Raw genomic sequence first — 11,606 nt, forward strand, 5'->3', positions numbered from 1 at the left:
ACTGCTGACAAACAGGCTAGCCTACCCCTCTATACTTTGCCTATGCTTTTTATTCACTCTATTGGCCAGTTAAAAATACCAAGACACGATCACCATGCTTAATCAACTGTGGGCAGCTCGGCAGCCTGCCCAAAGCATCGCTTCCTGAGGGCCCCAGTCCTGCCCAGGCTATGGGTCCTGGTTGGACATGGAGACACCAGGACTTTTCAAATCTCTCAGCTTCGAGACAACAAGTTTAGGAGTCACACAGTAGTTACCCAATGCAAAATGGGAAAAGCAAAAAACAACAAAAACAGAAGTCACATAAAAGCCACATGTGGAGATTGATCACACGATTTTATTGGTCTTTTGAACAAATGTATTCCTCTGTGAAAAACTCCTGCAAAAAGAGACATTGGAGTGTATGAATTCAACCCTGAGCATTAACACTGCATTCCAAGGAGGGCGGTCACGAAGCTGGTTTGATTGAAAGCACAAGCCACTGATACTCTTGTGTGATCGGGTTTTTACAAAAAAATACATAAGTTTTCAATAAATAATGCTTAATTTTACAACTTTGATACAGCAACGTCATACAGTTTCAACACACTACACTCTGCATGCTAGATAACCTCTACCAGAAGACATGACTTCACCATGCATTTGCTTCCCTAGTGCTATGGGACACTAACGGTCCCCCAGCGCACTGCCTCAGGTAGCTCCTCCCTCGCTCTGTCTGACAGCAACGGACCCTGCGCTGGCATGCAAACTCTATAAAAGGTCCCCCCACAACCCACTCGGACTTCTAAACAAAAGGGCTTTCCAGCTATTCCTCCCCCAAACCCGGAGTGGCTGTGAAAGTTGTTTCTCTCTCGGCCTTGGAAAACAAAACAAAAACACTTTGTTTAACGGTGTCATGCTAATAACTGCTCTCAGACTTCAGGTGGCTCTGTCCCAGCTGGCCCAAAGCGCTATGTATGGGATGGGGACGCCCGCTGCGACCACTAGGTGTCCCACACCTGAGACACAGGCCTCCATTTCAAAAACAGTCCATTCAAACAAAGGTGTCACAGAACAAATGGGAAAGACTGATACCCACAACATATGTACAGGAGCAAAAGTAGACAAAGTGGGGGGGGGGGTGTCTGTGACAATGGCCTAGGACGCTTCTCCCTGTGTGATTCAGGGGACGAGGCATACGGATTTTTGAACACAAGCTGGGTGAAGAAAAATGGGATCGAGGGCCCTTTGTCAATATCCATTTGATCAAAATTCTTTTTTTTTATGCTATGTTTTGATTATTTCCAGTCATTCTGATTTTGAAGGGGGAATGTAATGTGCCTCCTAAAATAAGCGTCACATTTTTAAAGAAAAAAAAAGAAAAAGAAAAGAAAAGGAAAATCTCTTTGAGGACCCTGGAGGAAATTCTATTCTTTCAAATGCGTTTTCAAACTTGTCATATTGCTTTATTTTGTCATTTTTCACAGAAGAGAAAAATGGAGTCTACATGACTACATAAAAGAAGTTTGATCAAACAGCAAGACTGGAGCCTCCCGCGTGTGCACATCCAGGCTGCCTAGTGGCCATCTGCGGTCTGTCTGTCAGGGGGCACACCTCAGCTCCTGCCTGTTGCTCTCGGTGGCTCTTGTGAAGTGTGTTTGTCAAGTGCCGGCAACCGGAAGTTCCCAGTGCGTGGAAACCATCCTGTCTATGCACAGGCTGAGAGGCACTGGGTCTTCAAAGAATATCGCTATCCAAGAAAATTATTACTTTTATACATGGAACGTTATGAGCGGATTTCCCTTTGTACGCCATGCTATACTTTATGCACTTTTGTGCTTTTATTGAGTATAAAAATAGGTCTCCTTTAAAATTCTGTTTAAGTTCACTAAAAAACTACTTGTTTGTGAAATTCTCTTATAAACTCACTGCATCCACATGGAATAGATAAACTAATCAGGCAGCTAACGCATCTAGGTAGTGTTAAAAAAAAAAGATGATGGAAAAAAAATGAAGGTATTTTAGGAGTTGGGGGAGGGTAAAGGGGGTCAGCAGTAAGGAAATGGAGGTGAGCTTGGCTTCAGTTTTTACTGTGGTTGAAAATGTAAGCTTCACACAAAGGGGGCGTTAAAACCCATAAACAAAACCTGAGTTGTTACCAAAGAGCAAAAATGGGGAGATCATCAAACCAAGAGATATGGCAGAATAAATCAACCAGAATGGACAGTGAGAAAGAATCGATAATTAAAATAAGCCAACTCTCAGGAAACACGTCAAGAGTCGTTACATGGAGACGTTTACTTTGGGGACTTATGAATTCCTGTTCGGACACATGTAAGGCTCAGTCTTGGTAGTTATCCTCACAGGCCATAGGCTATACAAAGGGTATTTGAAACTGACATTCCTAATGGAAATTTTTATAAAATTTGGCCCTTAGAATAACTGAGAAATATCCTGAAAAACCTTCCCTGAAACTGTAATAAACAAAGTTTCTTATCTACTGATAAAATCGACAACTCAGTAAGCTATTTTCGCTGGTCTTCCTACATAAGAAAAAAGCACAAATATAGTTGCCTCAGAAATCTGTTAAAAGCAGAGAACCTCGCAGGAAAAAGAGTATAAAGATTCTAGAAATGAGAGAGTACAAGAAAAACCTCTCTTCCAAGTGTCCACAAAGATACATATGCCCATTAGGAGAAAACAGTGAGACTATACATAATACCCCATCAGAGAATAAAAAAGCTGAGTGATGGAATATATTTCTATTGAATGACTACTTGAAAATTGAGCAACTTATTTGCCTCGTTTCCCAGATTCCTTGGGCAAAACTCATTTGAATTCTGAAGTGAAGAACAAATGTCCATTTCTTACACCATCCTAGTACCCTAGATGATTGTGGTTTCAGTTCCCAGAGAAGAAAGAAGTAGACCTTGCCTTCTGATTTTTTTCTTCTCTCAAAAACAACTAAGTCAGATCCTGACTGCTACGAGCATGCATATTTAAATCACTTCCCCTCCATTAACATTAAAAAGAACCATCCAGGCCCAAAAGAGCTGCAATGATTTTTTTTTTCTAGCTAAAGGCTAATCATTCTACAAATAATTTGCCCAGTGACCGTAGTCATTCATAACACGTATTTGCAAAGCACACTTTAAGCACACTGCCTTTCATTCATATTGTTTCTTTTTAATAAGAAGGATGCATATCGAGAATGTAGAAACTGGAAATTATTTCCACAGCTTAAAGAATTAATAAGAGAACGCTGGTTCGGGTATTTTTGTTTTTTCCTTCAAAGATGGAAATCACGCCAAAAATGCACTCGAGTCTGTGAACTAGTTAAGGAGCAGGGTACCCAACTGGCTAGACTGCTCTGCACACAACGCCCACGCCCACGTTACCATTTTAAGATACTGTCAATGCTCAGTTAAAAATAAGACTTACTTAGGAGGGGGGGGAAAAAGCAGCTAAACTTTTATTGAAGTCTAGCCAGTGGCAGGAATACCTTGTGTATTAGACATTCAATAAAGAGTTCATTGGGAATGGTCTTCACAATGCATTCGTCTAAACTGCTTTAAATATTGTTAAAAGCGCATTCAAGCGCCTGTCCTGAGTTCTAACAGGGTTTAAAAAAACAAAAAAACAAAAAAAAAAACCTCCTCCCCCCCATCGCCAACCAAGGACTTGTCTCTTATTTTCCTGCCAAGAAGCTCGGCCACATAGTTTTAAAATACAAATCACAGCTATGTTTCCATTCTGAGACCAAATCCTCACACCTTCCTAATTCCCTCACCACAGAAAACACCCGATGGAAAACAGGAAACACATGCAAATGTTACAAGATCTCAAGACACTCAGAATGCCTTTCCCCTAAGCTTCAGAAACTACAACCCCCGGTAAACCGCTGGTGGTATTATTCGCGGTTTAAAGGTCTCGGCGTGGCCCACACCAGTGCGCCGTGGAGGAGGGGTGGGAGAGGAAAGCGCGGAAAAGCCACGCCGTCCCCCTCACCCACGTGCGCTGTGCCATCGCGCCGCTTGGTGGCGACGAGCTCTCCACCCTGCAGCGTGCGACTCGCGTGGGGGCCCCAACCTGGATCCCGGCCGGCCAAGTCCCCGTGGCCAGCGCCCGAGCAGTAACGGTTTCTGTAGATATAGAGTCCGGCTGTTGGGCACCAAGTTTCAATTCGCCGCTGAACGGCTCCTCGGTCGCGGGCGCCGCGGCCCCGGGGACTTGGACTTGCGCGCGAGACCCCACGAGGGACAGGGCTGGCGGGGGGTGGGATGGGGGGTGGGATGGAGGGAGGACTGGCCTGGGCCCGGGAGGCAGATGCTCCATCAAGACTCCAAAGCCATGAGCCGCCCAGCGTTGAGGCGGCATTAGGCGCGTTTGCTCTCCTTGTGCCCCACCCGCGTGGACACCCCTGAAGGGCGCGGCCCTCTCCACCCGCATCGCCTGAGCGCGCACGCAGCGATGCGGAGGGGGGAGAAAAATATTTAAAAAAAAAAAAAAAAAAAGGCCAAAGCCAGAAGCGGGGGCCTAGCCCTGTGGACACCAGCCCCGGCCCCACCACGCACGGACGCGCGCGCAGCCGGCGGCGGGGGTGGAGATGCAGGGCGGGGTGAGAAGAGAGGACACCCGACTGCCCCCTAAACCGCAGCCTAAGGACTCCAAAAGCGGAATCTGCCCTCCGCCACCCGCAGCCGCCGCGCCGCGACCACGAGGTCCCCTGGTAGACTTAGAGAGACTATGGGCCATGCGAGCTTCTATCAGTTCCTGCTGATTTATTAAAATCAAGACACAGACTTCAGCACACACACACACAAAAAAAACAAAAACTCGGGCGGTGATGTCGACAGTGCGTTGAGTCTGTTTCGCCACCATTTGCTACTAAATATGCAATGGTCTGTTTATTTAGATTATATTGCACAAAATGAGAAAATTTAAAACTATGTGCCTTTCCTTTTTTCTTTTTTTGCTAAAAATCGAGAATCCAGTTTCAAACCTTCCGTCTGGGGCCCCGTCCACACATCACAGCGATGAGATACATAGGTCCTACTATGGTACAGTACATACAGTCTTAAACTAAGAACAGCTCTGAGGTCTATGTCACCATTTTCAATAAATCTTTACCTACAAATATTGAACAAATCTCTACTATAGCTGTACAAAAAAAGTTTGTTTTTTTTTAACCACAAGGCCTTTAGATGCAAGGATTACTTTTAAAATTTTAATCCTTTAAACCAGGACATAACGTACCAACATATTTGCATGCTAAAAGAAAAACCAAACAAACAAAAAAGGAAAAAAAGAAAAGAAAGAAAAAGAAAAAAAATCAAAAGGGAAGAAGTGCCTGAAAGTCTTACTGAAAAAACACAGCAAGATTGTTCCCTTTTCACTGTACAAAAATACGCCTGAAAATATATTAATTTTTAAAAAAGATTGAGGTCTGTTATGTATCAAAAATGTTTCAATACCTTTTTGTACTGAGGTCTAGGCTGTAAGGTATTCAATCAAGGAGGTATAAGGGAACGAGTTACCAAAAAAAGGTTGCCAAGTAGAAATCACATTTGTAAAACCATAAACAATTTGATCTGAAAAAGTAAACTCTGCTCTTAAGTCAGTTCACAGTTATGATTTTTGTAAGCGTTTGTACAGACTGCATTTTTTCAAGCTCCCTGCAGTTTGAGAAATTGGATGCATAGAAGACATCAGCTTTCTCCCTCCAAAAAAGTAAAAATAAAATAAAAAGGTTGCAATGGTCCCTTTTTGTGTTGTTGTTTTTTAATCACCAGTTTTTTTTTAGATCTCTTAAGAAAAAAAAAAAATCAACTCCCTAGAGTAACAGTTGTGCCGCCAAAAGGGTCCTCTGCCGACGTCTTTCAGACTTCAAAAAGCCACAAGCTTCAAACAGCGCCTTCCGGAGCGGGCCTCCTCCCCTCCCCCGCCCGGTCCCCTACTCCTTTGTTGCAATCACGAATTTCAGGAAAAAAAAAAAAAAGAAAGAAATAGAAATTACAAAACACGTTTTCTTAGGGGTGGGGGAAATCACAACTCCTGACTAGGTATGCAACTACCTTGAGACACCATAAAGGGAAGGGTGGGGAGACCCAAAAAAATTTTTTTTTAAATTAAAAAAAAACAGGAAAATCTGTTTAAAACTACTCATTTCACTTTAACTCCACCAACATTTCATCACCGTTTCCAATTTCTCTGCGCCACATCTCTGACCATGAGCATCTTCTCCCCTCCCCCCACCCCACCATCCTCTTTATCCTGACCGCCACGAATGCCTCCCGAGGAGCCCGGTGCCCCTCAATACGTGAACACCAGGTCGGAGAAGTTCGCCTCCAGCCAGTCCCCCGCGATCATCTCGCTCAGCTCCGGCGTGCAGTAGTCGGGGAACTCGAAGTGGGAGCCCAGGCTGCCCTCGCTGAAGGAATCCAGGTCCTTATCCACCAGCGACAGGGACAGGTTCCCCGCCGCGCCCGCGCCCAGTGGCTGCTCGCAGGCGCTGTGCGCGCCCTGGGAGAAATTCAAGCTCAGGTCGAACATGAGGTCGTCGGCGTCCTCGGCGCCGCTGCCGCTGCTGCTGCCGCTGGAGGAGGAGGTGGACACGCAGCGTGAGGACGCGGGCGACAGCGCGGGGGGCGCGGGCGGAGGCTGCTGCTTGGTGATGTTCTTGAAGCTGTAGTAGAGCCGGCCGCCCGCGCGCACCTCGTCATACAGGCTCGCACCCTCCGGGGACTCGGCCGCGCTGCTGAGCGTGGGGCTGGCGGGGACCTTGGCCACGCTGTAGCGCCGGAGCAGCTGCGGGGGCTGTTGCTGCGCCGGCGGCGGCAGCAGGTGCGAGTGCGCGGGCTCGTCGTCGTCGTCGTCCGCGTCCGGCTTGGGCCGCAGCTGCAGCTCGTCGTCCTCATCGTCTTCGTCGTCGTCGTCGTCCAGGAAGACGCACTTGGCCGCCTTGCCCGCGCCGCAGTCGCCAGGCTGCACCGCCTTGCCCGCGCCCGCCTTGCCCGCCGGCGCCTTCAGCTTGGCGCACTTCTTGCCGGGGCCCTTGGCCGCCTTGGCGCCCGCCGCGCTCTTGTCGGGGCTCTGGCCCGCGCTGGGCTTGGCCGCCGGGTCCGTCTTGGGCTTTTTGCGCGGCCGGTACTTGTAGTCGGGGTAGTCAGCCATGTGCTTGAGGCGCAGGCGCTCCGCCTCCCGGATGAACGGGATCTTCTCGCTGTCCTTCAGCATCTTCCAGCGCTTGCCCAGCCTCTTGGAGATCTCGGCGTTGTGCATGTCGGGCGACTGCTCCATGATCTTCCTGCGCTCGATCTTGGACCACACCATGAAGGCGTTCATGGGCCGCTTGATGTGGCCCGACGCCGTCTTGCACCAGTCCGGGTCGCTCTCGTCCAGGGCCACCGGGCTGCACGCCATGAACTCTCCCTCCTCGGTGTCCAGCGCGTCCCGGGGCAGGTTGCTCTCGGCTTCCGAGCTCTCGGCCTGCTGCACCATGGTCCGCGGCGGGGCTGGGCGCTTGGTCTCCTGCGCGGGCGCCCCTCCCCCTCCCGCCCCTCCACCTTCCCCGGCAAGTTGCAAAGTCCTCGGCCGCGCGCGTCCGCGGCTGCCCCCCTCCCCCCCGGCCCCGTTCCCCTGCTGCGGCGGCGGCTGCGGCGGCGACCGGAGAGGAGGCGGCGGCGGCCCGGGACCCGCGCTCTCTCTCTCTCTCTCTCTCTCTCTCTCTCTCTCTCTCTCTCTCTCTCTCTCTGGCTTGCTCGCTCGCTCGCTTTCTCGCTCTCCCGCTCCTGGCAGCCGCCGCAAGCTCCGGACCCCGAGCACTCCTAGGCGCGCGCGCTTCTTCTGCAAAAAGTTGAGGGCTCTCTCTCAACTCGTTATCAGGGTGTCATATGGGTGACATCACTCCTCCCGCCAGCCAATGGCTGGGCCCGACCCCGCCCATCTCCCGTTATTATTCACAGGCCCCGCCTCTGTCCCCGCCCCCGGGCCAGTTTGCAAAGATGGGGGGGGTTGGGGGGTCTGAAAATATGTTATTTTTTTCAAAAGAAATCCGTGAGTGCGTACAGCTGCGCGTGTCTCCAGGGCGGACGCAGGACGGAGCGGGAGAGGCCAGCGCGGACACAAGGGCGCGGACGATGGAGCTAGTCCCGGTGCAGACACGCGCCCACAAGGGCGCCGCGAGTGGGTGCCGCTGCTCGCCCTGCTCGTCCCGGGCGGGTCGCGCCCTGCACCCGCGCGCGATCGCTCTGCGCCGCTGCCAGGCGGAAGGTGGCGCTTCGACACCGCGCGGCGCCGTGCACGTGGGCTCATCCTCTGGTCCCCTTTCTCCCTCTTTCTGGAGCCGGGCGGCCGTGCCCTCCCTTCCCCCCGCAACCCCCGTGCACCCACAGGGTTTTGTCCCGTCCCTCCCCCTCCCGTTTTCCCTCCTAGATCGCGCGCCGCCCCTGATTCGGCCGGAGTAACGGTCTGCGGAGACCATCCGGCTCCGCGGCTCCGAAGTGGGTTCCGAAAGGAGTCCTGGGTGTCAGGCGGGACGGGTCCATGGGGGGCCCGGGACTCAGCATCGCAGCGCGCCGCCCCTCCCCCACTCTCTACTCCACAGACCTCCCCCACCCCCTGCGTCCCGCCTCCTCCTTCCATCACCCACGCCCTCCTCCCCTGCAGCTCGGTCCTGAAACCCTGGCTCTGCTTCCCAGCACGCACCTTCTGGGTCATTTGCTATTTTAACCCAACGGTACAAACTGAAGCTAAAAATGAGGTGTACTCGCGTTTCAAGTAAAGATATTTCTTATTTTCCTGCAAAGACTGCCACTAAAGCGGCGGCCCCAGCCTAGTTGCTTTGCTGGGCTCCTTGGAAACTCGATTTTCTTTGTGTTGTCTCTTACCCACCTATGGCTCTTCTGAGGACAATGAAAAGAAGCTTTTTGTGTAACGTCGCTGCTCACCCTGTCTTCCTCGCACCCACCCACCCCCAGCGCTGGGGGCTGGTTCTTAAGATCTACAGCCCCTCACCCCACCCGGAGTCTCTCACCCGAGAAATCGGCCGCCCGGGACTAGTGGAATTATCTAAACACACTTCCTTTCAGGTTGGTGTACTGCACAGGTCAGTAGGCTTCTTGTCTCCCATCCACCCCCACCCCGGACATACAGTGGTACTAGGTCTTCACAGATCATTTTAATAATAATAAAACGACCCTGTATTTCACCCTTTTTAAAAAATCACCCTAAAGAAAAGCACCGTCCCAAGTACATGTAATATTGAAGCTAACCCCAGTCTTGATAACGCTGGCATTTTATTTTATTGTTTAAGGTCACTGGAACCTTAAGAATTTACAGTCGTACTGGGTGACCCGGAGCCTGGAGTTGTGGAAATCCATCTTTCTGGACAAGGAGACGTCCTCTTGTTTTCTTCTGAACCGCCTGCATTTCCCAGCGATGGGGGACGTCGGGAGAAGGATGGGGTGGGGCCAGCGAGTCCCATCATAGGAGAAATCTACACTCTAGATACAGGGGAGGTATTTCATCTCGGCTTCCTCTCCACATGTGAAGTATGGGGGCATCTACCATCATTATTATTCATTTTGTGTTATTATCTCTCGGACTTCCGCTCCCCACCCCTCCCTGGCCTGTTTTGTTTTGTTTTGAGACAGGATATTAGTCTGTACACCCCAGGCTGGTCTCGAACTCGAGACATTGGACCTGCCTCAGCCTCGAGAGCCATCACTTATGACCACCTGCCATACATATTTGAATTTTGGCGGTTTCCTGGAATGAAATTATGCACAGCTTCAGAAGAAGATCCACCCCAGGAGAGGAAGACAAAGCCTGTGTGTGTGTGTGTGTGTGTGTGTGTGTGTGTGTGTGTTCATTCTCAGAGGCTGTAGTGCTCTGGGGGCAGTGCCAGGAGAAAAGCACACTCTTTCAAGCGAGAAACAGAACTTGTGTTCCAAGACAGTGGGTCATTTGCTGGAGAAGATGGATCCCAACTAAGAAGGCTGATTTTTGCTGTGGGAGCCCAGAGGCCCAGTGTGACGAGTGAGAAGCAGCTTGCCAGGTCCTTGAGTAAACAGTGGCAGAGACTGAGGGTGGGAAAAGTCTGATGCAGGTGCATGGCTGGGTCTGCCTGTGGTCCAGCTTAGGAGCAGCCCTTTCACAAAAGATTAACTAGCTTGATATTTTGTAACCAGGATCCACCCACATTGTTGATGCGGTCCCTCCTTATTCGCGGACTGGGATGAAAGGAAAAGCAAAAGAGAAAAATCTGTAAACATCTTTCCTTTTTCCAATTAACACTGTGTAAGTCGTTTGTTTACCAAGAGAAAACTTTAAGAAATTTCCTTTAAAAAGAAAGAAAAGGAGAGGGGAACGTGGTAGAAGCCCTACATGCTTACAAGAGCAGCGCACACTTCTAAAAGAAAAAAATCGGATTTCATAACATCAGCAGGAATCAACTTTGTAAAGGGCAATAATTGTCTAAGGGCTGCTTTTTCTTTGTCTTCAGTAGTATCTGTCTTTCCAGTTTAATTTTGTAAAATGAAAATATTTCTGTTAGTTTCTGAACTCCCGAACGTAAATCAGGACTACTAGGTACCACTTCACATCCAGTACACACTTCCTTTCTCTGCCCATGGCTGAGGTAGGTGGTTTTCCTATTAGGGATAAACGCGGCTGATTATATAATTATCCCTTGGAGTTTGCCCCCCCCCCCCGTGACTGTGTCTTTTTTTTTAATTATAACTGTTATCTTTTTCTTTCAGCATATTTTCATAAAATACCATCATATAAAAAGATACTTTACAAAATCACTCAAAATTATAACAGAATAAACATGAAATGCTCAATTTTCATCAAAAGAATCACTGACGATACAGATAAGTCTTTAACAATGATTCCTGGTCAAATAGCTGACTCATTTAACAGCTGGAAGCGTTAGCCACTAGCCTTCCTTTGCCTCTTAAAACAAACAAACAAAAAAATCCAGTGCATTGACCCTCCGTTCCCTTCATCTCCCCAAACAAGTCGTTCAACTGTGTCTGTTCCTCAGCATGCCAGATCTGACAAATGCTCCTCAGGTGTCCGTGGGCACCGACTGAAGTCACCTTACCTTGGGTACAACACACACTCACACAAGCGCTGAGCTAAGTGTGTGTACACATGTGGGTAAAGTAAGGATAAGGAGCCACTGTGGACTCTTCAAGTACTCGTGTCCACAAATGCCGAAATGCTGAGGCTTCTGACAGGAACCTGCTGTGAGTGTAGGATCTGAAGGCCGGACAGCTTTAAATACAAATCTCTCTGCTCTGTGCTGTCTACATACACAGGCATGTACACACTCACATTTGTATGCACACACACATACATGCACACACATACTCAAACATGCATATACACAGGCAGGCATTCAAACACACACACACACACACACACACACACACACACACACACACTGATGACCTGGGATACAATCATTGTTTCATTAGGACACACTTAAATTGCTAAAAGAACCTTCACATTGAACTTCCATTCTATTATTCTCCACACATCCCACCGGGCGCCATGACCCACTAAAGTATGAGCAGTGAGGTGGTGCCTCACAAACCTGAAGCTTAGAAGGTGACGTAGGA

At 49.3% G+C, this 11,606-nt stretch overlaps 1 protein-coding gene across 1 annotated transcript; it reads right to left on the reverse strand.

The window, feature by feature from the left end:
• Window positions 1-6,246: 6,246 nt before the first annotated feature.
• Sox11 (SRY-box transcription factor 11) lies at window positions 6,247-7,488 on the reverse strand. Its single transcript, XM_059248701.1, has one exon. The coding sequence runs from the start codon at window positions 7,477-7,479 to the stop codon at window positions 6,292-6,294; it is 1,188 nt and encodes a 395-aa protein (XP_059104684.1). The 5' UTR covers window positions 7,480-7,488; the 3' UTR covers window positions 6,247-6,291.
• Between the last annotated feature and the right edge of the window lie 4,118 nt (window positions 7,489-11,606).

Source organism: Peromyscus eremicus, chromosome 22, assembly GCF_949786415.1.
Source record: "Peromyscus eremicus chromosome 22, PerEre_H2_v1, whole genome shotgun sequence".
In the NCBI taxonomy this organism is placed as follows: domain Eukaryota; kingdom Metazoa; phylum Chordata; class Mammalia; order Rodentia; family Cricetidae; genus Peromyscus; species Peromyscus eremicus.